The sequence below is a fragment of the Lithobates pipiens genome, unplaced genomic scaffold (assembly GCF_037356315.1).
Source record: "Lithobates pipiens isolate NorthernLeopardFrog02 unplaced genomic scaffold, aLitPip1_a1.2 Scaffold_27, whole genome shotgun sequence".
NCBI classification, from domain to species: domain Eukaryota; kingdom Metazoa; phylum Chordata; class Amphibia; order Anura; family Ranidae; genus Lithobates; species Lithobates pipiens.
Window position 1 is genome coordinate 13,449,502 of NW_027507788.1, and position 27,235 is coordinate 13,476,736.

The window sequence follows — 27,235 nt, forward strand, 5'->3', positions numbered from 1 at the left end:
TTTTATGTCTTCCAGAAGACTGCGGAGGGGGTAAGGAGGGGGTCTGATCTTCTGGCTCACATCGCCACAGCAATGTGAGCGGGAAGTGGGAGTGAGTACCTCTCAAAACCAGGTACTTGCTCCCCCCCTCAAAAAAAAGTGTAAAAGCTGGCAATGGAAGGGGGGTGGGGGGTTGTACAAAGAACTGGAGCTTCACATTTTGGCTGGCGCTCCCCTTTCATGAAAACTTCTCACCAAAGTTGCTTTTCTGGTTAAAACATGAACATTTGTCCTTCTTGAGTTTTAATAAATAAAGTTTTTACAGCTTACAGTATACAGTGTAATGTGCATAGACAACCCTTTATACATGTTCTTGAACTGCTTAGGCTGGAATGAACAGCGGCTATGGTACAGGATACTACACACTCCCAGGATCCCTTGCAATCGCAGTCGCCAATTTATCATCTACAAGCAATGTCAATGTAACCGGACGTTGGGCATTTAAAGTGGACAAATTACATCCAGAAGATGTCAATGGAAGTATAGGTGAAGTGCCACTGTGCTTATCCCAGTGTTAATAAATTACTGTAAATATATTATCTGACCAAACCTGAAGTAACTAATTTCAAGGGAAAGTATTGTATGTTTTTGTGCTCATATATTTATTGTATAGAGAACACTAATAGAAATAATATCAAGAAGCTGATTTATTTTACAAAAGAATGTACTGTACATTTTATTCAAGAGTACAAATGAGATACATAGCCATTGTAAGGCTAAGTCTATCAGCAAAATATTCTCAGAGAACATGTCGTGTGTTCTTCTTGTTCCTTACCTATTTCACCAAACCAGAATGGGGTAGGTGGGTTAGAAAGCCGCTGTGTGTAAAATAAATTAGGTATGCTTTTTCTTCCTAGATAATTCTACAGAAAATGGAAATTCTACAGGCACTCCATTGACAACTGCGTCTGGACCCATCACCACACGCTCCACAACTATTACCCCTCCATTCAGACGCAACACAACTAATACTTCTCCTTTTATACAGTCTTCAGGTAACAAAGATTTAAGAGCAACTATTCAAAGTAGTATAAAATAGATTGAGGAATCCTGAGATCTTCTTCCGAAAACATGATCTATGATGAATTCTGCTCTTTTGTCGCTCTTCAAACTTTTTTATAATAAGTATGAGGGTCTCTGTGGTCTTCTTGCTGATACAGAGTTTGCAATGAATCCTACACTTCAGCTGCTTCAACAGATTAAGTAAAACAGTCCCCATGTATGCGGGAGGCTGTAGGTAGAGGATCATGTTTGCACATTTAAGCTTCTAGGTTGCTGGTTGGAGTGTAGCTAAATTCTTGGATGGGGAATTAAGTTATGATTATTCTTTTGGTCAGATCTGCTCTACCCATATGGATCTGCAATTGACATTATCAATCCAAAGATAGATGATGGAGGATCTCCAAAAATATTTCCATCCAGGAACATCCCACTATTTGGGAGAAATTACTCTTATCTCTATGTAAGTATACCATTTATTCAAAATCTCTTTCTTTAAAATATAAAATCCTGAAACAACCATCAATCCAAAATTAGGCTTCACCCAATGAAATATTGTTCTCCGGTCATACACCCATTTCCTACTTCAGATAAATAGGTACAATTCCTCACAAATTCTACATTGGTACATCTGGTTAAAACGTTTTTCTTCTCAATTTTCTCCTTCACAGGTGAATAATAATGGTCTGTTATCATTTGCATCATCAGTCAGTCAATTTACGCCACAAGCTCTTCCTGCTGCTTTTGGAAACCCGTTCCTGGCTATCTTCTGGGCTGATGTAAATAATGCATTAGCGGGTGATATATATTATCGTGAGAGCACCGATCCCTCTCTTCTGTCCCGGGCCACCTCCGATGTCAGAACTTACTTCCATTCCGTGAATTTCACAGCTCAGTGGGTCTTTGTAGCCACATGGCACCGAGTTGCTTATTATGGTTCTTCAACAAACAAGGTGAGGATATTACCATGATGGTTTTTTTAAAGCTGCAACAATGGTTGTTTTCTGAACTTAAAAATCTTTTTTGATGTTTTGTCTCCAACTATCATTTTCTGTACTTTCAGGTGAACACATTTCAGGCTGTCCTGAGCACCGATGGCAATCAGACCTTCCTTCTGTACAATTATAAAGATATTCAGTGGCCAACTATGAGTTGGAATGGTTTCTTCCGGGATGGACCTTTGGCATTGGTGAGCAGATCACTTTACTTCTGAACTACAAGTTTTTCAATGTACTGGGGGCTTTCAATGGAGCATAATTTCATGAGTTAAGCACTGCAAAAGAAACACATGTATAAACTGTGATCACGTGACTTGGTTTATCAGTGAAGAAACTGTTTACCGTGCTAGCAATGACATGGTGATCAATTGTTTTATTGAAAAACATCTAAAACCATCTTTATTAGTAGAAACAGATGCAAAAATTACACAGGTATCAAGATTAGAATGTCTTGATACGTTTCAAGCTCAAAGTGATTAGAATTTATAAATAAACCCTTTGGAGTTCCACTTTAAGGACCACTTCAGAACGTAGTCAAAATAGTTAAGCCCTGAGGCTCACGGGGAACTCTGGTCAGTTACAGAATGGAACTGCCTGTTTACTACTATGCATGTGCGAGTCACGCTGCGCTTTGTGAATGGTCCCATTTGGGACCTTTTATGTGTTCCAGAAGACTGCGGGGGGGGGGGGGGGGGGGTAAGGAAGGGTCTGATCTTCTGGCTCACATCGCCAAAGCAATGTGAGCGGGAAGTGGGAGTGAGTACCTCTCAAAACCAGGTACTTGCTTCCCCCCCCAAAAAAGTGCAAAAGATGGCAATGGAAGGGGGGTGGGGGGTTGTACAAAGAAGTGGAGCTTCACATTTTGGCTAGAGCTCCCCTTTCAGGAACACTTCTCACCAAAGTTGTTTTTCTGGTTAAAACATGAACATTTGTCCTTCTTGAGTTTTAGTAAATAAAGTTTTTACAGCTTACAGTATACAGTGTAATGTGCATAGACAATCCTTTATACATGTTCTTGAACTGCATAGGCTGGAATGAACAGTGGCTATGGTACAGGATACTACACACTCCCAGGATCCCTTGCAATCTCAGTCGCCAATTTATCATCTACAAGCAATGTCAATGTAACCGGACGTTGGGCATTTAAAGTGGACAAATTACATCCAGAAGATGTCAATGGAAATATAGGTGAAGTGCCACTGTGCTTATCCCAGTGTTAATAAATCACTGTAAATATATTATCTGACCAAACCTGAAGTAACTAATTTCAAGGGAAAGTACTGTATGTTTTTGTGCTCATATATTTATTGTATAGAGAACACTAATATAATTAATATCAAGAATCTGATTTACTTTACAAAAGAATGTACTGTACATTTTCTTCAAGAGTACAAATGAGATACATAGCCATTGTAAGGCTAAGTCTATCAGCAAAATATTCTCAGAGAACATGTCGTGTGTTCTTCTTGTTCCTTACCTATTTCACCAAACCAGAATGGGGTAGGTGGGTTAGAAAGCCGCTGTGTGTAAAATAAAATAGGTATGTTTTTTTTCTTCCTAGATAATTCTACAGAAAATGGAAATTCTACAGGCACTCCATTGGCAACTGCGTCTGGACCCATCACCACACGCTCCACAACTATTACCTCTCCATTCAGACGCAACACAACTAATACTTCTCCTTTTATACAGTCTTCAGGTAACAAAGATTTATGAGCAACTTTTCAAAGTAGTATAAACTAGATTGAGGAATCCTGAGATCTTCTTACGAAAACATGATCTATGATGAATTCTGCTCTTTAGTCGCTCTTCAAACTTTTTTATAATAAATATGAGGGTCTCTGAGATACTGATACACAGTTTGCAATGAATCCTACACTTCAGCTGCTTCAACAGATTAAGTAAAACAGTCCCCATGTATGCGGGAGGCTGAAGGTAAAGGATCATGTTTGCACATTTAAGCTTCTAGGTTGATGGTTGGAGTGTAGCTAAATTCTTGGATGGGGAATTAAGTTATGATTATTCTTTTGGTCAGATCTGCTCTACCCATATGGATCTGCAATTGACATTATCAATCCCAAGATAGATGATGGAGGATCTCCAAAAATATTTCCATCCAGGAACATCCCGCTATTTGGGAGAAATTACTCTTATCTCTATGTAAGTATACCATTTATTCAAAATCTCTTTCTTTAAAATATAAAATCCTGAAACAACCATCAATCCAAAATTAGGCGTCACCCAATGAAATATTGTTCTCCGGTCATACACCCATTTCCTACTTCAGATAAATAGATTCAATTCCTCACAAATTCTACATTGGTACATCCGGTTAAAACTGATTTCTTCTCAATTTTCTTCTTCACAGGTGAATAATAATGGTCTGTTATCATTTGCATCATCAATCAGTCAATATACGCCACAAGCTCTTCCTGCTGCTTTTGGAAACCCGTTCCTGGCTATCTTCTGGGCTGATGTAAATAATGCATTAGCGGGTGATATATATTATCGTGAGAGCACCGATCCCTCTCTTCTGTCCCGGGCCACCTCCGATGTCAGAACTTACTTCCATTCCGTGAATTTCACAGCTCAGTGGGTCTTTGTAGCCACATGGCACCGAGTTGCTTATTATGGTTCTTCAACAAACAAGGTGAGGATATTACCATGATGGTTTTTTAAAGCTGCAACAATAGTTGTTTTCTGAACTTAAAAATCTTTTTCAGAGGTTTAGTCTCCAACTATCATTTTCTGTACTTTCAGGTGAACACATTTCAGGCTGTCCTGAGCACCGATGGCAATCAGACCTTCCTTCTGTACAATTATAAAGATATTCAGTGGCCAACTATGAGTTGGAACGGTTTCTTGCGGGATGGACCTTTGGCATTGGTGAGCAGATCACTTTACTTCTGAACTACAAGTTTTTCAATGTACTGGGGGCTTTCAATAAAGCATAATTTCATGAGTTAAGCACTGCAAAAGAAACACATGTATAAACTGTGATCACGTGACTTTGTTTATCAGTGAAGAAACTGTTTACCGTGCTAGCAATAACATGGTGATCAATTGATTTGTTGAAAAACGTCTAAAACCATCTTTATTAGTAGAAACAGATGCAAAAATTACACAGGTATCAATATTAGAATGTCTTGATACGTTTCAAGCTCAAAGTGATTAGAACTTATAACTAAACGCTTTGTATGTGTGAAACTCATCAAGGCTACCTATCTTGATACCCATCTACATTATATCTGATTGCACTAACAAACTTTAGTTTATCAGTGAGAACAAGGAAGTACTATTGTTTTTTTTTTTGTTTTGTTTTTTTAGCACGTAGTAAAAATTGTTAAGCCTAAAGGCCAGGGTGACTCCGGTCACTTACAGAATAGAACAGTCTATTTCCTACTGTGTATGCCTGAGTCACGCTGTGCTTTGGGAATGGTCCTGTAGTCTTGCAAATGTGGCAATGGAGATGGCGGGAGATGCAAGGAAGTGGAGCTTCACATCTTGGCTGGAGTTCCACTTTAAGGACCACTTCAGAACGTAGTCAAAATAGTTAAGCCCTGAGGCTCACGGGTGACTCTGGTCAGTTACAGAATGGAACTGCCTGTTTACTACTATGCATGTGCGAGTCACGCTGCGCTTTGTGAATGGTCCCATTTGGGACCTTTTATGTGTTCCAGAAGACTGCGGGGGGAGGGGGTAAGGAAGGATCTGATCTTCTGGCTCACATCGCCACAGCAATGTGAGCGGGAAGTGGGAGTGAGTACCTCTCAAAACCAGGTACTTGCCCCCCCCCCCAAAAAAAAGTGCAAAAGGTGGCAATGGAAGGGGGTGGGGGGGGTTGTACAAAGAAGTGGAGCTTCACATTTTGGCTAGAGCTCCCCTTTCAGGAACAGTTGTCACCAAAGTTGTTTTTCTGGTTAAAACATGAACATTTGTCCCTCTTGAGTTTTAGTAAATAAAGTTTTTACAGTATACAGTGTAATGTGCATAGACAATCCTTTATACATGTTCTTGAACTGCATAGGCTGGAATGAACAGCGGCTATGGTACAGGATACTACACACTTCCAGGATCCCTTGCAATCTCAGTCGCCAATTTATCATCTACAAGCAATGTCAATGTAACCGGACGTTGGGCATTTAAAGTGGACAAATTACATCCAGAAGATGTCAATGGAAATATAGGTGAAGTGCCACTGTGCTTATCCCTGTGTTAATAAATCACTGTAAATATATTATCTGACCAAACCAGAAGTAACTAATTTCAAAGGAAAGTACTGTATGTTTTTGTGCTCATATATTTATTGTATAGAGAACACTAATAGAATTAAATCAAGAAGCTGATTTACTTTACAAAAGAATGTACTGTACATTTTCTTCAAGAGTAAAAATGAGATACATAGCCATTGTAAGGCTAAGTCTATCAGCAAAATATTCTCAGAGAACATGTCGTGTGTTCTTCTTGTTCCTTACCTATTTCACCAAACCAGAATGGGGTAGGTGGGTTAGAAAGCCGCTGTGTGTAAAATAAATTAGGTATGCTTTTTCTTCCCAGATAATTCTACAGAAAATGGAAATTCTGCAGGCACTCCATTGACAACTGCGTCTGGACCCATCACCACACGCTCCACAACTATTACCTCTCCATTCAGACGCAACACAACTAATACTTCTCCTTTTATACAGTCTTCAGGTAACAAAGATTTATGAGCAACTATTCAAAGTAGTATAAACTAGATTGAGGAATCCTGAGATCTTCTTATTAAAACATGATCTATAATGGATTCTGCTCTTTAGTTGCTCTTCAAACTTTTTTATAATAAATATGAGGGTCTCTGAGATACTGATACACAGTTTGCAATGAATCCTACACTTCAGCTGCTTCAACAGATTAAGTAAAACAGTCCTCATGTCTGCGGGAGGCTGAAGGTAAAGGATCATGTTTGCACATTTAAGCTTCTAGGTTGATGCTTGGAGTGTATCTATATTCTTGGATGGGGAATTAAGTTATGATTATTCTTTTGGTCAGATCTGCTCTACCCATATGGATCTGCAATTGACATTATCAATCCCAAGATAGACGATGGAGGATCTCCAAAAATATTTCCATCCAGGAACATCCCACTATTTGGGAGAAATTACTCTTATCTCTATGTAAGTATACCATTTATTCAAAATCTCTTTCTTTAAAATATAAAATCCTGAAACAACCATCATTCCAAAATTAGGCGTCACCCAATGAAATATTGTTCTCCGGTCATACACCCATTTCCTACTTCAGATAAATAGGTACAATTCCTCACAAATTCTACATTGGTACATCCGGTTAGATCAGTTTTCTTCTCAATTTTCTCCTTCACAGGTGAATAATAATGGTCTGTTATCATTTGCATCATCAATCAGTCAATATACGCCACAAGCTCTTCCTGCTGCTTTTGGAAACCCGTTCCTGGCTATCTTCTGGGCTGATGTAAATAATGCATTAGCGGGTGATATATATTATCGTGAGAGCACCGATCCCTCTCTTCTGTCCCGGGCCACCTCTGATATCAGAACTTACTTCCATTCCGTGAATTTCACAGCTCAGTGGGTCTTTGTAGCCACATGGCACCGAGTTGCTTATTATGGTTCTTCAACAAACAAGGTGAGGATATTACCATGATGGGTTTTTTAAAGCTGCAACAATGGTTGTTTTTTGAACTTAAAAATCTTTTTCAGAGGTTTAGTCTCCAACTATCATTTTCTGTACTTTCAGGTGAACACATTTCAGGCTGTCCTGAGCACCGATGGCAATCAGACCTTCCTTCTGTACAATTATAAAGATATTCAGTGGCCAACTATGAGTTGGAACGGTTTCTCCCGGAATGGACCTTTGGCATTGGTGAGCAGATCACTTTACTTCTGAACTACAAGTTTTTCAATGTACTGGGGGCTTTCAATAAAGCATAATTTCATGAGTTAAGCACTGCAAAAGAAACACGTGTATAAAGTGTGATCACATGACTTTGTTTATCAGTGACGAAACTGTTTACAGTGCTAGCAATGACATGGTGATCAATTGTTTTGTTGAAAAACTTCTAAAACCATCTTTATTAGTAAAAACAGATGCAAAAATTACACAGGTATCAATATTAGAATGTCTTGATACGTTTCAAGCTCAAAGTGATTGGAACTTATGACTAAACGCTTTGTATGTGTGAAACTCGTCAAGGCTACCTATCTTGATACTCATCTACATTATATCTGATTGCACTAATAAGCTTTAGCGTAGCAGTGAGATCAAGGAAGTACTGTTGTTTTTTTGTTTTTGTAGCATGTAGTCAAAATAGTTAAGCATTAAGGCCAGGGTGACTCTGGTCATTTACAGAATAGAACAGTCTGCTTCCTACTGTGCATGTTTGAGTCATGCTGCACTTTGTGAAATGTCCTGTAGTCTTATGGGACCTTTGATGTGCCCCAGAAGACTGCGAGGAAAGGAGGGGTTCCGAACTTCCCTGCTCAGAACACCACAGCAATGTGAGCCAGAAGTGGGATCTAGTACCTCTCAAAACCAGGTTACTGCTCCCCCTCCCCCCAAAAAGTGCCAAATGTGGCAGTGGAGATGGGGGGTGCAAAGAAGTGGGGCTTCACATCTTGACTGGAGGTCCACTTTAAGGACCACTTTAGAATGTAGTCAAAATAGTTAAGTCTTGAGGTTCACAGGTGACTCTGATCAGTTACAGAATAGAACAGCCTGTTTACTACTGTGCATGCGCGAGTCACACTGCGCTTTGTGAATGGTCCCATTATGGGACCTTTTATGTGTCCCAGAAGACTTTGGGGGGAAGGAGGGGGTCTGATCTTCTATCTCACATCGCCACAGCGATGTGAGTGGGGAGTGGGAGTGAGTACCTCTCAAAACCCGGTATTCGCTCCCCCCCAAGAAAAAGTGCAAAACCTGGTTGTGGAAGGAGGGTTGGGGGGTTGTACAAAGAAGTGGAGCTTCACATTTTGGCTGGCGCTCCCCTTTAAGGGACACTTCTCACCAAAGTTGCTTTTCTGGTTAAAACATGGACAATGGTCGTTCTTGAGTTTTAGTAAATAAAGTTTTTACAGCATACAGTATACAGTGTAATGTGTATAGACAACCCTTTATACATGTTCTTGAACTACATAGGCTGGAATGAACAGCGGCTATGAAACAGGATACTACACACTCCCAGGATCCCTTGCAATCTCAGTCGCCAATTTATCATCTACAAGCAATGTCAATGTAACCGGACGTTGGGCATTTAAAGTGGACAAATTACATCCAGAAGATGTCAATGGAAATATAGGTGAAGTGCCACTGTGCTTATCCCAGTGTTAATAAATCACTGTAAATATATTATCTGACCACATCTGAAGTAACTAATTTCAAGGGAAAGTATTATATGTTTTTTTGCTCATATATTTATTGTATATAAAACACTAATAGAATTAATATCAAGAAGCTGATTTACTTTACAAAAGAATGTACTGTACATTTTCTTCAAGAGTAGAAATGAGATACACAGCCATTGTAAGGATAAGTCTATCAGCAAAATATTCTCAGAGAACATGTTGTGTGTTCTTCTTGTTCCTTACCTATTTCACCAAACCAGAATGGGGTAGGTGGGTAAGAAAGCCGCTGTGTGTAAAATAAATTAGGTATGTTTTTTCTTCCTAGATAATTCTACAGAAAATGGAAATTTTACAGGCACTCCATTGACAACTACGTCTGGACCCATCACCACACGCTCCACAACTATTACCTCTCCATTCAGACGCAACACAACTAATTCTTCTCCTTCTATACAGTCTTCAGGTAACAAAGATTTATGAGCAACTATTCAAAGTAGTATAATCTAGATTGAGGAATCCTGAGATCTTCTTATTAAAACATGATCTATGATGAATTCTGCTCTTTAGTTGCTCTTCAAACTTTTTTATAATAAATATGAAAGTCTCTGAGATACTGATACACAGTTTGCAATTAATCCTACCCTTCAGCTGCTTCAACAGATTAAGTAAAACAGTCTCCATGTATGCGGGAGGCTGAAGGTAGAGGATCATGTTTGCACATTTAAGCTTCTAGGTTGATGGTTGGAGTGTAGCTAAATTCTTGGATGGGGAATGAAGTTATGATTATTCTTTTGGTCAGATCTCCTCTACCCATATGGATCTGCAATTGACATTATCAATCCCAAGATAGATGATGGAGGATCTCCAAAAATATTTCCATCCAGGAACATCCCACTATTTGGGAGAAATTACTCTTATCTCTATGTAAGTATACCATTTATTCAAAATCTCTTTCTTTAAAATATAAAATCCTGAAACAACCATCAATCCAAAATTAGGCGTCACCCAATGAAATATTGTTCTCCGGTCATACACCCATTTCCTACTTCAGATAAATAGATTCAATTCCTCACAAATTCTACATTGGTACATCCGGTTAAAACAGTTTTCTTCTCAATTTTCTCCTTCACAGGTGAATAATAATGGTCTGTTATCATTTGCATCATCAATCAGTCAATTTACGCCACAAGCTCTTCCTGCTGCTTTTGGAAACCCGTTCCTGGCTATCTTCTGGGCTGATGTAAATAATGCATTAGCGGGTGATATATATTATCGTGAGAGCACCGATCCCTCTCTTCTGTCCCGGTCCACCTCCGATATCAGAACTTACTTCCATTCCGTGAATTTCACAGCTCAGTGGGTCTTTGTAGCCACATGGCACCGAGTTGCTTATTATGGTTCTTCAACAAACAAGGTGAGGATATTACCATGATGGGTCTTTTTAATGCTGTAATAAAGGTTGTTTTCTGAACTTAAAAATCTTTTTCAGAGGTTTTGTCTCCAACTATCATTTTCTGTACTTTCAGGTGAACACATTTCAGGCTGTCCTGAGCACCGATGGCAATCAGACCTTCCTTCTGTACAATTATAAAGATATTCAGTGGCCAACTATGAGTTGGGATGGTTTCTCCCGGGATGGACCTTTGGCATTGGTGAGCAGATCACTTTATTTCTGAACTACAAGTTTTTCAATGTACTGGGGGCTTTCAATAAAGCATCATTTCATGAATTAAGCACTTCAAAAGAAACACATGTATAAACTGTTATCACATGACTTTGTTTATCAGTGAAGAAACTGTTTACCGTGCTAGCAATGATGTGGTGATCAACTGTTTTGTTGAAAAACTTCTAAAACCATCTTTATTAGTAGAAACGGATCCAAAAATTTCACAGGTATCAAGATTAGAATGTCTTGATATGTTTCAAGCTCACAGTGATTAGAACTTATGACTAAACACTTTGTATGTGTGAAACTCGTCAAGTCTACCTATCTTCATACCCATCTACATTATATCTGATTGCACTAATAAGCTTTAGTGTAGCAGTGAAATCAAGGAAGTAATGTTGTTGTTTTTTTTTTGTTTTTTGCAAGTAGTCAAAATAGTTAAGCATTAAGGCCAGGGTGACTCTGGTCAGTTATAGAATAGAACAGTCTGTTTCCTGCTGTGCATGTGTGAGTCATGCTGCACTTTGTGAAATGTTCTGTAGTCTTAAGAGACCTTTGATGTGTCCCAGAAGACTGCGAGGGAAGGAGGGGTTCCAAATTTCCCTGCTCAGAACGTCACAGCAATGTGAGCTGGAAGTGGGAGCAAGTACCTCTCAAAACCAGGTTACTGCTCTCCCCTCCCCCCAAAAAGTGCCAAATGTGGCAGTGGAGATGGGGGGGTGCAAAGAAGTGGGGCTTCACATCTTGGCTGGAGCTCCACTTTAAGGACAAATTTAGAATGTAGTCAAAATAGTTAAGTCTTGAGGTTTACAGGTGACTCTGATCAGTTACAGAATAGAACAGCCTGTTTACTAATGTGCATGCGCGAGTCACACTGCGCTTTGTGAATGGTCCCGTTATGGGACCTTTTATGTGTCCCAGAAGACTTTGGGGGGAAGGAGGGGGTCTGATCTTCTAGCTCACATCGCCACAGTGATGTGAGTGGGGAGTGAGTACCTCTCAAAACCAGGTATTCGCTCCCCCCCTAAGAAAAAGTGCAAAACGTGGTCTTGGAAGGAGGGTTGGGGGGGTTGTACAAAGAAGTGGAGCTTCACATTTTGGCTGGAGCTCCCCTTTAAGGAAAACTTCTCACCAAAGTTGCTTTTCTGGTTAAAACATGGACATTTGTCCTTCTTGAGTTTTAGTAAATAAAGTTTTTACAGCTTACAGTATACAGTGTAATCTGTATAGACAACCCTTTATACATGTTCTTGAACTACATAGGCTGGAATGAACAGCGGCTATGAAACAGGATACTACACACTCCCAGGATCCCTTGCAATCTCAGTCGCCAATTTATCATCTACAAGCAATGTCAATGTAACCGGACGTTGGGCATTTAAAGTGGACAAATTACATCCAGAAGATGTCAATGGAAATATAGGTGAAGTGCCACTGTGCTTATCCCTGTGTTAATAAATCACTGTAAATATATTATCTGACCACATCTGAAGTAACTAATTTCAAGGGAAAGTACTGTATGTTTTTGTGCTCATATATTTATTGTATAGAGAACACTAAGGCCGCGTACACACGCGGGGACTGTTTGCCGAAACTGTCCGCCGAAACAAGGTTTCAGCGAACAGTCCGCTCGTGTGTGGGCTTTCAGCGGACAGTTTCAGCGAACAGTCCGCTGAACAAGGTTTTTCGGAAATTCCGAAAAACTGTCCGCTGAAACCTTGTTTCGGCGGACAGTCCCCGCGTGTGTAGGCTTGTTCGACAAACAAAGTTTCGCGCATGCTCAGAAAGGATTTCCACGTCGGAAGGTTGCATTGCAGTGTATTGGACGTCGAATTTTTCGATCCGTCGTACGTGTCGAAACGTCATCGCGCTAGGTTTCAGCGGACTGTTCGTTCGTCGTGTGTGGGCAAGTTTCTTCATGCTAAGTTTGAGCGGACTGTTCGCTGAAACTGTTTGACGGACAAAGTTGGGCGAACAGTTGCCGCGTGTGTACACGGCCTAATAGAATTAATCTGATTTACTTTACAAAAGAATGTACTGTACATTTTCTTCAAGAGCACAAATGAGATACATAGCCATTGTAAGGCTAAGTCTATCAGCAAAATATTCTCAGAGAACATGTTGTGTGTTCTTCTTGTTCCTTACCTATTTCACCAAACCAGAATGGGGTAGGTGGGTTAGAAAGCCGCTGTGTGTAAAATAAATTAGGTATGTTTTTTTTCTTCCTAGATAACTCTACAGAAAATGGAAATTCTACAGGCACTCCATTGACAACTGCGTCTGGACCCATCACCACACGCTCCACAACTATTACCTCTCCATTCAGACGCAACACAACTAATACTTCTCCTTTTATACAGTCTTCAGGTAACAAAGATTTATGAGCAAATATGAATGAATGAATGAATGAATGAATGACTTGTATAGCGCTACCTATACGAACTGAATCGCCTCAGGGCGCTTTTCTTGCCACCGGTGTCCATCTGCAGCTATTTATGCGGTCCTTTAAACTGTAGAGTCCCGACACACTTACAACATTGACATACATATACACATATTATGGCCAATTTTTTTGGAAAGGGTCTAATTAACCTACCAGCATGTCTTTTGGAGTGTGGGAGGAAACCGGAGTACCCGGAGGAAACCCACGCAGGCACAGGGAGAACATGCAAACTCCAGGCAGATAGTGTCGTGGTCGGGATTTGAACCAGCAACCCTATTGCTGCTAGGTGAAAGTGCTAACCACTACACCACTGTGCTGCCCTTCAAAGTAGTATAACCTAGATTGAGGAATCCTGAGATCTTCTTACTAAAACACGATCTATGATGAATTCTGCTCTTTAGTTGCTCTTCAAACGTGTTTATAAGTATGAGGGTCTCTGTGGTCTTCTTATTGATACAGAGTTTGCAATGAATCCTACACTTCAGCTTCTCCAACAGATTAAGTATAACAGTCCCCATGTATCCGGGAGGCTGAAGGTAGAGGATCATGTTTGCACATTTAAGCTTCTAGGTTGATGGTTGGAGTGTATCTATATTCTTGGATGGGGAATTAAGTTATGATTATTCTTTTGGTCAGATCTGCTCTACCCATATGGATCTGCAATTGACATTATCAATCCAAAGACAGATGATGGAGGATCTCCAAAAATATTTCCATCCAGGAACATCCCACTATTTGGGAGAAATTACTCTTATCTCTATGTAAGTATACCATTTATTTAAAATCTCTTTCTTTAAAATATAAAATCCTGAAATGACAATCATTTAAAAATGAGGCTTCGCCCAAAGAAAGGTTTTTCTCAGGTCATACACCCATTTCCTGCTTTGGTAGAATTCCTCACAAATTCTACATTGATACATTTGAATACAACTGTTTTCTTCTCAATTTTCTCCTTCACAGGTGAATAACAATGGTCTGTTATCATTTGCATCATCAATCAGTCAATTTACGCCACAAGCTCTTCCTGTTTCTTTTGGAAACCCGTTCCTGGCTATCTTCTGGGCTGATGTAAATAATGCATTAGCGGGTGATATATATTATCGCGAGAGCACCGATCCCTCTCTTCTGTCCCGGGCCACCTCTGATATCAGAACGTACTTCCATGCCGCAAATTTTACAGCTCAGTGGGTGTTTGTAGCCACATGGCACCGAGTTGCGTATTATGGTTCTTCAACAAACAAGGTGAGGATCGTACCATGATGCTTTTTTTTTAAGCTGTAACAATGGCTGTTTTCTGACCATAAAAATCTTTTTCAGAGGTATAGTCATCAACTATCCTTTTCTGTACTTTCAGGTGAACACATTTCAGGTTGTCCTGAGCACCGATGGCAATCAGACCTTCCTTCTGTACAATTATAAAGATATTCAGTGGCCGAGTATGAATTGGAATGGTTCCTCCCAGGATGGACCTTTGGCTTTGGTGAGAAGATCTCTTTATTCTTGAACTACAAGTTTTTAAATTCACTGGGGGGCTTTAAAGGAAGTTTCATTTAATGAGTTAATCACTGCAAAAGAAACACATTTAGAAACTGTGATCACCTGGCTTAGTTTATCAGCGGAGACACTGGTAACCAAGTTAGCAATGAAATGGTAATCAATCATCTTGTTGAAAACTGCTAAAACAAACTTTATCAGTACAAACAGGTACAAAAATTCGACAGGTGGGACGTTGTTTTCACAATTTGTGGATTTATTTGATTCCTTTTTCACGAATCTTCATCTGATGACCATCATATTAAATTTTTGAGCATTTCATTGGAATATTTTGGACGCTATATATACTGTTAGCTCCTGTATTTTTTTTGCTTTTGTATTATTGCTTCTTTGCACATCTTTGGCACAATTTATTTGTTGCTGCAGTTTTTTTTTTTTTTTTTTTGCTACACTTGCACATGATGGTTTATTTGCACTATTTTAGTGTTTTCACAATTGGGTATTTTTGCATTTTTTTCAATATTGCTACTTTGCACAGAGTGCTTATTTTGCACTTGGAATTTTGTTTATATTTGTATCATTGCTACTTTGCACAGATTTTTTATTTGTACTTGAATATTTTTTGTTTCTCAGGATATCAGTGCATTTATTTTTCAGGATTTCAGTGTGTGTTTTTTTTTAGCTAGTGATTTTTTATACTTGCCTTTTTTGCAATATTTTTTGGTACGTTAGTAATACATTTTTATATAGAATATTTTTTCCTGCTCACGGACATTTATTCTTTGCACTTTTCTTATATGCTCTTGATGCCATTATTTGTGATTTCTTATTGATATATATATATATATATATATATATATATATATATATATATATATATATATTCATATGTTATTCTATTGCTATGGCCTGGACGCAACATTGAATTGGATTTTGTCTGGGGGCTGCTAGCAATATCTTTGTGGACATTATTGCTTGGAGGGCAGATGTTCATTAATTGTTATAGCATTGGTTTGCTAATCTTAGGCTATACAATTTTGATGAGAGATTAATTTAAGGATGTTACATATTTTGGGATTTATCCCGTTGGAACTTCCAAAGATTATTATTGTCTTGAGGGTTTTAATGATCGAAACGTCTTAATTATTATAATTTTTTTTTTCAATAAGTGCCACATTACCTTTCTATTACTATCTTCATTCAGTGTGAGAACACCCTTTATGTTGGCAGCTACTTTGTTAGGTTTTATTTATTCATTTCTTCCCCTATGGTTTGTGCGTTAGTTCCCCCCTTCTTTTAACTCTTTATACATGTCCTTGAACCGCATAGGCTGGACTTAACAGCGGCTATGAGACAGGATACTACACACTTCCAAGATCTCTCACAACCTCAATTGCCAATTTATCATCCACAAGCAACGTCAATGTAACCGGACGTTGGGCATTTAAAGTGGACAAATTACATCCAGAAGACACCAATGGAAATATAGGTGAGGTTCCACTGTGTTTAGCCCAGTGTTAACAAATCATTGTAAATATTATCTGACCAAATCTGAAGAAACTCATATCAAGGGAAAGCATTGTATATTTTTGTGCTCATATATTTATATAGATAGATATTAATAGGATTAATATCAATACGCTGATTTAATTTACAATAGAGGATGTGCTGTACATTTTCTTCAAGAGTAAAAATAAGATGTATAGCCATTGTTGAAAAATCCCAGTAATTGCAATCATGTTACTAACACTTTCTAACTCATCTATCAATAAAAGAGTCTTTCTGCAAATTATTCCCAGAGAACATGTCATCTAGACATGTGCACTTCAAAAAATGTGTTCATTTTAGTTTAATTCATTTTTTTGTTTTTTATTTTTCGGCTCATTCGTTATGATCGCAATTTCGTAAATTTGAAAATTTGTAATTTTGTAAATTCAAAAGAACGAAAATCCAAAAATTCTAAAGAATAACTAGCTAACTAACTAATAATAACTAACTATTAAATTATAGGTATTGGACTTTTCTTTTAAATTTGGCTCTTAGTGAACGTAATGAATACGAATTTATCTGAAGTTACCAATCATCCGAAATAACAAATGCTGCATCTAAAGAAATGGAACAGAAAGAATTAATAATAAATAATAATAATAATAATAAAACTGTTTTATTATTATTGTTGTTTATCATTATTAGTTCATTACGTTCCATTCGTTTAGATACGGCATTCGTTATTTTGGATAATTCGTAACTTCAGATAAATTCGTATTCGTTACGTTCACTAACAGCAAAATTTGAAAGGAAATTCCAATACCTATAATTTAATAGCTAGTTATTATTTCAAATTTTAGAATTTTTGGGGTTTTTGGATTTTCTAATTTGCAAATTTCCGAATTGGCGAATTTACAAGTTTATGAATTTTCGAATATTCTGAAAAATTTGTTTAACAGGTTTTCGTTAATCTGGATGTTTCTGAATTGACAAATCTGTTGCAATTTGTTAAAAAATGAATTTGGAACGCTACAAATTGAACATGCCTAATGTCATGTGTCCTTCCTGATCCTTGCCCGTTTCACCAAAACCAGAATGGGGTAGGTGGGTTAGGAGGCCGCTGTGTGTAAAAATATTTAGGTACATTTTTTCTTCCTAGATAATTCTACCGGAGATGAAAATTCTATGGGCACTCCCCTGACAACTACACCTGGACCCATCACCACACGCTCCACAACTATTACCTCTCCATTCGCACGCAACACAACTAATACTTCTCCTTTTATACAGTCTTCAGGTAACAAAGATTCATCAGCTTAATTTCAAAGTATTATAAACTAGGTGTGGAGAACCCTGAGATCTTCATACTAAAAACATGATCTATGATGAATTCTACTCTTCAGCTGCTTCAGTGCCACCTATGCGGGAAGCTGAGGCTATGATGGAAACACAGGCAGTGGTTGTAAACATCTAGCTTTAGCGGTGGGATCAGATTTTGCCAACTACAATGTTGATAACAATGCATCTGATTTTGGTGAATGGATGGTGGAGTAGAGTTGTCAATTTTACTCTCCTCCTGTACAAATTTATATTTGATGCACGGATTATGAAGCTTTCTTCTTAATACTTTTCTTGGTAGACATGTGCATTCGTTTTCGTCCGAATGCATTTTCGTCCGAATTTCAGGTATTTTCGTTTTTGTTTTGACAAACGATAACGAAAGTGCAGATTCCGAAAAACGAAAGATCCGACATAAATAAATGCTTTTTTTCGTTTTCGTTGTTACAACAGTTCGATATAGAATAGGAGATTCGAAGTGACCGTTCGATATAGAATAGGAGATTCGAAGTGACCGTTCGATATAGAATAGGAGATTCGACGTGACTCCATATGTCTATTGAACCTGTGGTCGAATGTGCCTAAGTTTCGTTTACCTCTATTAGTCCTATTATATAGAAAAGCTTCGACAGAGAGTAAATATTCGACATAGAGAGAACAGAATCGACAGAGAGAAACGATACTGGAATTGGGTGGGGGAAGTAAATTAAAAAAAAATAATGATAATATTCGACGGGATCGTTGCACGTTTATAATAATATTCGATGGGATCGTTGCACGTTTATAATAATATTCGACGGGATCGTTGCATGTTTATAATAATATTCGACGGGATCGTCGCAACTATACGACACTGCAATCGTACATTTCGGCAATCGAATGCTCCGCCTATAGGCTATATAGTTTAGCAGCTCCATCGAATCTTCTTTATCCATTCGACAGATACCATAAGCCTTCCAAGACAGATTCGACCGTAATTCATGTGGATTTTCGGACGAATGCAATTTTTGCACGAAAAACGAAATAAATAAAAATGAATTTCGGGAGTAACTAAATAAATAAAATTTACGGACGAAAACGAAAAAACGAAACGAAATATTCTAGTCTGCACATGTCTATTTCTTGGTACATTTTGTTGAAAATGTTTTCCCATGAAACTTCTCAATGAATTCTGCAGTATTTTCATAATTACTATAAAATGAACACCAATTAGCAATCCCACAACATGCCAACAAATTGATATATCTAGATTTTCCATATCCACCATGGTGGCTTTCCACAAGTTTAGAACTTTAGGCAATTTTCAAACTTTAAAAGGTTTTAATTTAATTTTGTGGAAGTTTTTTTTTTAATTGCATAACATGAAGTTTCATCTTTGCTTTAGATCTTCTTTACCCATATGGCTCCGCTATCGACAATATCACTCCAAAGTCACTTGATGGAGGATCTCCAATGATATTTTCGTCTAGACAAATCCCGCTTTTTGGAAGAAATCGCTCTTATCTTTATGTAACTATTATGCTTAAATTTTTTTAACACATATAGTTTGAATTTCGTTTCTGAAACATTCTTAAAAAAAAATATATATTCTTACTGTTTTGAAAGGAAGCTTCATTCTTATTTATTCTGTCCAGTAATTATGCACTTGTGTCTATGTAGTAGGTACAGTAATTAGCTATCATTCCTGCACTGTATATTGCTGTGGGTGCAAAAAATAAATAAATAAAAAATCCTGTTGATTTTCTCTTTCACAGGTGAACAATAATGGTCTGTTATCATTCAGCTCGCCAATCAGTCAATATATACCACAAGCTCTTCCTGTTGCATTTGGAAACCCGTTCCTGGCTATCTTCTGGACAGATGTAGATAATAGGGTAACGGGTGATATATATTACCGTGAGAGCACCGATCCCGCTCTTCTGTCCCGGGCCACCTCCGATGTCAGAACTTACTTCCTTGGTGTGAATTTCACCGCTCAGTGGGTGTTTGTAGCCACATGGCACCAAGTTGTGTATTATGGATCTTCAACAAACAAGGTAAAGAAATGACTATGGTGCCTTTTCTTTAAGTTGCAACAATGGCTGTTTTTTTTTTACTTTTTAACCACTTCAATACGGGGCATTTTCAACCCCTTCCTGCCCAAACCAATTTTCAGTTTTCAGCACTGTCGCAAATTGAATGACAATTGCACGGTCATACAACACTGTACAAATTTTACAATAATTTTTTTCCCCACAAATAGAGCATTCTTTTGGTGATATTTGATCATCTCTGTGTATTTTAGTTTTTGCGCTATAATAAAAAGAACAGTGACAAGTTTGAAAAAAAAACCCACAATATTTTTTTCTTTTTTGCTATATTAAAGAGGGATTCTACCTACAAATTTTTTTTATTAAAAGCCAGCAGCTATAAATGCTACAGCTGCTGACTTTTAATAACCAGACACTCACCTGTCCCAGGGTACAGCGATGTCAGCACCTGAGACCGATCGATCGCTCGGGTCTCGGCTGTTCCTGCCGCCATTCTAGGTGAGAGAATCAGGAAGTGAAGCATTGTAGCTTCACTTTCCAGTTCCCTACTGCACATGCGCAAGTCACGCAGCGCACTAGGAATGGTCCGCGCTGTCTCTGGGACCCGTGTGTGTCCCAGCAGACAGCGCAGCGGGACAGGAAATGGCATAGACTCCCATGGGAGTCTATGCCCGGAAATGGGTGCAAATACCAAATACCTGTCTTAGACAGGTATCTGCACCCCCCTCCCCCCTGAAAGGTGCCAAATGTGACAACGGGGGGGGGGGGTTCCAATGAGCGGAAGTTCCACTTTAGGGTGGAACCCCGCTTTAAATATCCCAAGTTTTTTTTGTACATTTTTCCTTTTTTTGCTTATTTTGCTTAATTTTGCTTATGCCGATTTGTATTCTTCTACATATTTTTGGTAAAATCACAATAAGCGTATATTTATTGGTTTGCGCAAAAGTTATAGCGTCTACAAAATAGGGGTTAGTTTTATGGCATTTTTATTATTATTATTATTATTTTACTAGTAATGATGGCGATCTGTGATTTTTATCATGACTGTGACATTGCAGCGGACAGATCGAACACTTTTTGACATCACTTTGGGACCACTGGCATTTATACAGCAATCAGTGCTATACAGTACAAATGCATTGATTACTGTATAAATGTCACTGGCAGGGAAGCTGGTAATACTAGTGGGTGACCAATGGGTTAACTGCGTGTCTTAGGGAGTGATTATAACTGTAAGGGATGGGGGCTCGCAAGGGGAGACCGATCGGAGTTCCTCTGTACTGGAAACACATGATCGGTCTCCTCTCGCATGACAGGACGTGGATCTGTGTGTTTACACACACAGATCCATGGTCCTGCTCGGTCAACAGGCAACCGCGGGTGCCCGGCAGCCATCGCGGCCGCCGGGCACGCTCATCGGGCGTGACGCGACATGTGACGCCCGCCCAGGATGGGAGATCACTCCTGTGGACGTCATATGACTATATGCGGGATGCGAAGTGGTTAAAATGTCTTTCAGGGATTTCGTCTTGAACAATTATTTGTTCTATTTATAGGTGAACACATTTCAGGCTGTCCTGACCACCGATGGAAATCAGACCTTCCTTCTGTACAATTATGATGATATTCAGTGGCCGAGTATTTCTTCATATGGTTACTACCAACATGGACCTTTGGCCTTGGTAAGCAGATCTCTTTATGCCCAAGTTACAATTTTTTTAATTCACTCAGGGTTTTCAAAGAAGTATAATTTCATGGGATAAGCATTGTGAGGAAACGCATTTACAAGCTGTGATCACATGGCTTTGTTTATCACTGGAGCAAGTGTTAAACTTATTAGTGATGACATGGTGATCCATTGCTTTGTTGATAAACAAAAAAATAGGTTTGCAAAGATATCTGAAGCGTAGGTCTTTGCTGCTTTCTGGTAGACAATTTGTTTAGTTCCGAATTTGTTTTTGAACGAATTTTGACAAATTTATTAATTCGGAAATATCCGAGTTGGCAAAAAGCCATTTAATGAATTAAAGTATTCGTAAATATATTAGAAAAATTGTAAATTCGAAAAATCCTAAATCCATAAATTCCAAAATTCAAAATTTAAAAATCTGAAATAATAACTAACTAATAATAACTTAACTGTTACTAATTATTAAATTATAGGTATAGGAATTTCCTTTCAAATTTGTCTGTCAGTGAATGTAACAAATACATAGTTACATAGTAGGTGAGGTTGAAAAAAGAAACAAGTCCATCAAGTCCAACCTATGTGTGTGATTATATATCAGTATTACATTGTATATCCCTGCATGTTGCGGTCATTCAGGTGCTTATCTAATAGTTTCTTGAAACTATCAATGCTCCCCGCTGAGACCACCGCCTGTGGAAGGGAATTGCACATCCTTGCCGCTCTTACAGTAAAGAACCCTCTACGTAATTTAAGCTTAAACCTCTTTTCTTCTAATTTTAATGAGTGGCCACGAGTCTTGTTAAACTCCCTTTTGCGAAAAAGTTTTATCCCTATTGTGGGGTCACCAGCACAGTATTTATAAATTTAAATCATATCCCCTCTCAAGCGTCTCCCCAGAGAGAATAAGTTCAGTGCTCGCAATCTTTCCTCATAACTAATATCCTCCAGACCCTTTATTAGCTTTGTTGCCATTCTTAATACTCGCTCCATTTCCAGTACATCCTTCCTGAGGACCGGTGCCCAGAACTGGACAGCATACTCCAGGTGCGGCCGGACCAGAGTCTTTTAGAGCGTGAGAATTATCGTTTTATCTCTGGAGTTAATCCCCTGTTTAACCACTTGCTTACTGGGCACTTAAACCTCCTCCTGTCCAGACCAATTTTCAGCTTGCAGCACTGATGCACTTTGAATGACAATTGCCCGGTCATACAACACTGTACTCAAATAAAATTTTTATCATTTTTTCCCCACAAATAGAGCTTTCTTTTGGTGGTATTTGATCACCTCTGCGGTTTTTATTTTTTGTGAAAAAAATTGAACAAGACTGAATAAAAAAAATTTGATGCAAGAATTAGGCTTCAGGATTAGAAAGTCTTGACGCGTGACAAGCACCCTCACATTCTGGGTGGAGATCCACTTTAAGGAACACTTACCATCAACGTTGCTTTTCTGGTTAAAACATGGACTTTTTCTCCTTCTTGTGTATCAGTAAATAATGTTTTTACAGCATACAGTATACAGTGTAATGAGCATAGACAACTCTTTATACATGTTTCTGATCTGTATAGGCTGGGCTGAACAGTGGCTATGATACAGGATACTACACTCTCCCAGGATCCCTCACACTCTCTGTAGCCAATTTATCCTCTACAAGCAACGTCAATGTAACCGGACGTTGGGCATTTAAAGTGGACAAATTACATCCAGAAAATGTCAATGGAAATATAGGTGAGATTCAACTGTGTTTACATTCATGTTAATAACGCATTCTAAGGAAACTTAGCTATCAATAATAAAGTCTTTCTGCATAATATTCTCAGAGAACACATTGTGTGTCCTTTTTGATCCTTACCCATTTCTCCAAACCAGAATGGGTTAGGAGGTCGCTGTGTGAAAAAATATTTTGATATGTTTTTTTCTTCCTAGATAATTCCACAGAAAATGAAAATTCTACGGGCAGTCCATTGACAACGATGGCTGGACCCATCACCACACGCTCCACAACTATTACTTCTCCATTCATAGAGTCTTCAGGTAACAAAGATTAACAAACAACTATTCAAAGTAGTATAAACTAGGCATGCGGAACCCTAAAATCTTCATACTAAAACATGACCTATGATGAATTCTACTCTTCAGCTGCTCTTCAAAGTTGCTTGTAATAAGTATGAGGGTCTCTAAGATCTTTTTACTGATACACAGTTCGCAATGAAACCTACACTTCAGCTGCTCCAACAGTTTCGGTGCAACAGTTCCCACCTATGTGGGAGGCTGAGGCTCGAGTATCATGTTTGCACATTTAAGTTTCTAGTTGATGGTTATAGTGTAGATATATTCTTGGATGGAGAAGTACGATATGATTGTTCTTTTGGTTTAGATCTTCTCTACCCATATGGATCTGCACTCGACATTATCAATCCAAGGACAGATGATGGAGGATCTCCACAAATATTTCCTTCCAGGGACATCCCATTATTTGGTAGAAATTATTCTTATCTCTATGTAAGTATACCATTTAAACAAAATCTATTTCTTTAAAGTAATAAATCCTGAAATGACAATCATTTAAAAATGAGGCTTCACCCAAAGAAATGTTTTTCTCAGGTCATACACCCATTTCCTGCTTTGGTAGAATTCCTCACAAATTCTACATTGATACATTTGGATACAACTGTTTTCTTCTCAATTTTCTCCTTCCCAGGTGAACAATAATGGTCTGTTATCATTTGCATCACCCATCAGTCAATTTACGCCACAAGCTCTTCCTGTTCGTTATGGAAACCCATTCCTGGCTCTCTTCTGGGCTGATGTAAATAATGCATTAGCGGGTGATATATATTATCGTGAGAGCACTGATCCCTCTCTTCTGTCTCGGGCCACCTCTGATATCAGAACTTACTTCCATGCCTCGAATTTTACAGCTCAGTGGGTGTTTGTAGCCACATGGCACCGAGTTGCGTATTTTGGTTCTTCAACAAACAAGGTGAGGATCGTACCATGATGCTTTTTTTTAAGCTGTAACAATGGCTGTTTTCTGACCCTAAAAATCTTTTTTCAGAGGTATAGTCATCAACTATCCTTTTCTGTACTTTCAGGTGAACACATTTCAGGCTGTCCTGAGCACCGATGGCAATCAGACCTTCTTGCTGTACAATTATGCAGATATTCAGTGGCCGAGTATGAATTGGAATGGTTCCTCCCAGAATGGACCTTTGGCTTTGGTGAGAAGATCTCTTTATTTATGAACTACAAGTTTTTAAATTCACTGGGGGGCTTTCAAGGAAGTATCATTTAATGAGTTAAGCACTGCAAAAGAAATACATTTAGAAACTGTGATCACCTGGCTTAGTTTATCAGCGGAGACACTGGTAACCAAGTTAGCAATGAAATGGTAATCAATCATTTTGTTGAAAACTGCTAAAACAAACTTTATCAGTACAAACAGGTACAAACATTAGACAGGTGGGACGTTGTTTTCACAATTTGTGGATTTATTTGATTCCTTTTTCACGAATCTTCATCTGATGACCATCATATTTAATTTTTGAGCATTTCATTGGAATATTTTGGACGCTATATATACTGTTAGCTCCTGTACAATTATGATGATATTCAGTGGCCGAGTATTTCTTCATATGGTTACAACCAACATGGACCTTTGGCCTTGGTAAGCAGATCTCTTTATGCCCAAACTACAATGTTTTTAATTCACTCAGGGTTTTCAAAGAATTATAATTTCATGGGATAAGCACTGTGAGGAAACACATTTACAAGCTGTGATCACATGGCTTTGTTTATCACTGGAGCAACTGTTAAACTTATTAGTGATGACATGGTGATCCATTGCTTTGTTGATAAACAAAGCCATATATACAGTACATTGCTTTGTTTATAAACAAAAAAATAGGTTTGCAAAGATATCTGAAGCGTAGGTCTTTGCTGCTTTCTGCTAGACCAAGCTGTGTTGGTAGACAATTTGTTTCGTTCCAAATGAGTTTTTTAATGAATTTCTACAAATGTATTAATTTGGAAATATTCGAATGAACAAAAACCTGTTTAACGAATTTTTCTAAATATTCGTAAATTTGAATATTAGAAAATCTGTAAATTAGAAAATTCGGAAATTCAGAAATTCGGAAATGCGAAAATTCTAAATTTGAAAATCTGAAATAATAACTAACTAATAATAACTTAAAGTGGTTGTAAACCCTTACAAACCACTTTGACCTACAGGTAAGCCTAGATTAAGGCTTACCTGTAGGTCCAAGCAATATCTCCTAAACCTATATGGTTTAGGAGATATTTGCCCGAAAACGGGCACCGCTGTCTACGGCGCATGCGCACTGAGCGCGCCATTCTCAGCGATGGAGCTGCCACGCGTGTCGGCTCCCGTGCGCATGCGCGGGAGTGACATCATCGCGGCTTCGCCGAATGACAGCGGCGGAGCTGCGAGACCCCACCAACAAGATGGATGCGGCGGACTACAGGGGACAGTGGCGACTTTGCTGGCTCCTGTGTCAGGTAAGTGACACATAATGGGCTACTATGCGATGCATAGTAGTCCATTATGCTTTGCCTTTGCAGGGAATGAAAGAGGAAGTAAACTCATCAGGGTTTACTTCCTCTTTAACTATTACTATTAAATTATAGGTATTGGAATTTCCTTTCAAATTTGGCTGTCAGTGAACATAACAAATACATAGTTACATAGTAGGTGAGGTCGAAAAAAGACACAAGTCCATCAAGTCCAACCTATGTGTGTAATTATATGTCAGTATTACATTGTATATCCCTGTATGTTGCGATCGTTCAGGTGCTTATTTAATAGTTTCTTGAAACTATTGAGGCCCCCCGCTGAGACCACCGCCTGTGGAAGGGAATTCCACATCCTTGCCACTCTTACAGTAAAAAACCCTCTACGTAATTTAAGGTTAAACCTCTTTTCTTCTAATTTTAATGAGTGGCCATGAGTCTTGTTAAACTCCCTTTTGCGAAAAAGTTTTATCCTTATTGTGGGGTCACCAGTACGGTATTTATAAATTTAAATCATATCCCCTCTCAAGCGTCTCTTCTCCAGAGAGAATAAGTTCAGTGCTCACAACCTTTCCTCATAACTAATATCCTTCAGACCCTTTATTAGCTTTGTTGCCCTTCTTTGTACTCGCTCCATTTCCAGTACATCCTTCCTGAGGACTGGTGCCCAGAACTGGACAGTATACTCCAGGTGCGGCCGGACCAGAGTCTTGTAGAGCAGGAGAATTTTATTGTTTTATCTCTGGAGTTGATCCCCTTTTTAATGCCAATATTCTGTTTGCTTTGTTGGCAGCAGCTTGGCATTGCATGCCATTACTGAGCCTATCATCTACTAGGACCCCCAGGTCCTTTTCCATCCTAGACCCCCCCCCCCTCCCCGAGGTTCTCTCCCCAGTGTATAGATTGCATTCATATTTTTTCCACCCAAATACATTATTTAAAATTTTTCTACATTAAACCTCATTTGCCATGTAGTTGCCCACCCCATTCATTTGTTCAGATCTTCTTGCAAGGTTTCCACATCCTGCGGAGAAGTTATTACCCTGCTTAGCTTAGTATTGTCCGCAAATACAGAGATTGAACTGTTTACCCCATCCCCATCCTCCAGGTCGTTTATGAACAAATTAAACAGGATTGGTCCCAGCACAGAACC

At 38.6% G+C, this 27,235-nt stretch overlaps 1 protein-coding gene across 12 annotated transcripts in view; it reads left to right on the plus strand.

Annotated features, from left to right (window-relative positions):
- The window catches only part of LOC143933542 (uncharacterized), a 297,764-nt gene that overhangs the window by 231,579 nt on the left and 38,950 nt on the right, over nucleotides 1-27,235 (plus strand). For 8 of the 12 annotated variants that reach the window (XM_077456460.1, XM_077456458.1, XM_077456469.1 and 5 more), the window contains 33 exons: nucleotides 1,377-1,501; nucleotides 1,710-1,991; nucleotides 2,102-2,227; nucleotides 3,065-3,224; nucleotides 3,598-3,735; nucleotides 4,072-4,196; nucleotides 4,405-4,686; nucleotides 4,797-4,922; nucleotides 6,064-6,223; nucleotides 6,594-6,731; nucleotides 7,068-7,192; nucleotides 7,401-7,682; nucleotides 7,794-7,919; nucleotides 9,195-9,354; nucleotides 9,726-9,863; nucleotides 10,200-10,324; nucleotides 10,533-10,814; nucleotides 10,927-11,052; nucleotides 12,330-12,489; nucleotides 13,296-13,433; nucleotides 14,146-14,270; nucleotides 14,470-14,751; nucleotides 14,864-14,989; nucleotides 16,333-16,492; nucleotides 17,651-17,788; nucleotides 19,214-19,338; nucleotides 19,584-19,865; nucleotides 21,416-21,541; nucleotides 23,118-23,277; nucleotides 23,476-23,583; nucleotides 23,927-24,051; nucleotides 24,251-24,532; nucleotides 24,645-24,770. In XM_077456460.1, the coding sequence (XP_077312586.1) occupies nucleotides 1,377-1,501; nucleotides 1,710-1,991; nucleotides 2,102-2,227; nucleotides 3,065-3,224; nucleotides 3,598-3,735; nucleotides 4,072-4,196; nucleotides 4,405-4,686; nucleotides 4,797-4,922; nucleotides 6,064-6,223; nucleotides 6,594-6,731; nucleotides 7,068-7,192; nucleotides 7,401-7,682; nucleotides 7,794-7,919; nucleotides 9,195-9,354; nucleotides 9,726-9,863; nucleotides 10,200-10,324; nucleotides 10,533-10,814; nucleotides 10,927-11,052; nucleotides 12,330-12,489; nucleotides 13,296-13,433; nucleotides 14,146-14,270; nucleotides 14,470-14,751; nucleotides 14,864-14,989; nucleotides 16,333-16,492; nucleotides 17,651-17,788; nucleotides 19,214-19,338; nucleotides 19,584-19,865; nucleotides 21,416-21,541; nucleotides 23,118-23,277; nucleotides 23,476-23,583; nucleotides 23,927-24,051; nucleotides 24,251-24,532; nucleotides 24,645-24,770 (5,489 nt within the window). The remainder of the gene's footprint in view (nucleotides 1-1,376; nucleotides 1,502-1,709; nucleotides 1,992-2,101; nucleotides 2,228-3,064; nucleotides 3,225-3,597; nucleotides 3,736-4,071; nucleotides 4,197-4,404; nucleotides 4,687-4,796; nucleotides 4,923-6,063; nucleotides 6,224-6,593; nucleotides 6,732-7,067; nucleotides 7,193-7,400; nucleotides 7,683-7,793; nucleotides 7,920-9,194; nucleotides 9,355-9,725; nucleotides 9,864-10,199; nucleotides 10,325-10,532; nucleotides 10,815-10,926; nucleotides 11,053-12,329; nucleotides 12,490-13,295; nucleotides 13,434-14,145; nucleotides 14,271-14,469; nucleotides 14,752-14,863; nucleotides 14,990-16,332; nucleotides 16,493-17,650; nucleotides 17,789-19,213; nucleotides 19,339-19,583; nucleotides 19,866-21,415; nucleotides 21,542-23,117; nucleotides 23,278-23,475; nucleotides 23,584-23,926; nucleotides 24,052-24,250; nucleotides 24,533-24,644; nucleotides 24,771-27,235) is intronic. The other 4 variants (XM_077456465.1, XM_077456466.1, XM_077456467.1 and 1 more) reach the window with 4 other exon arrangements.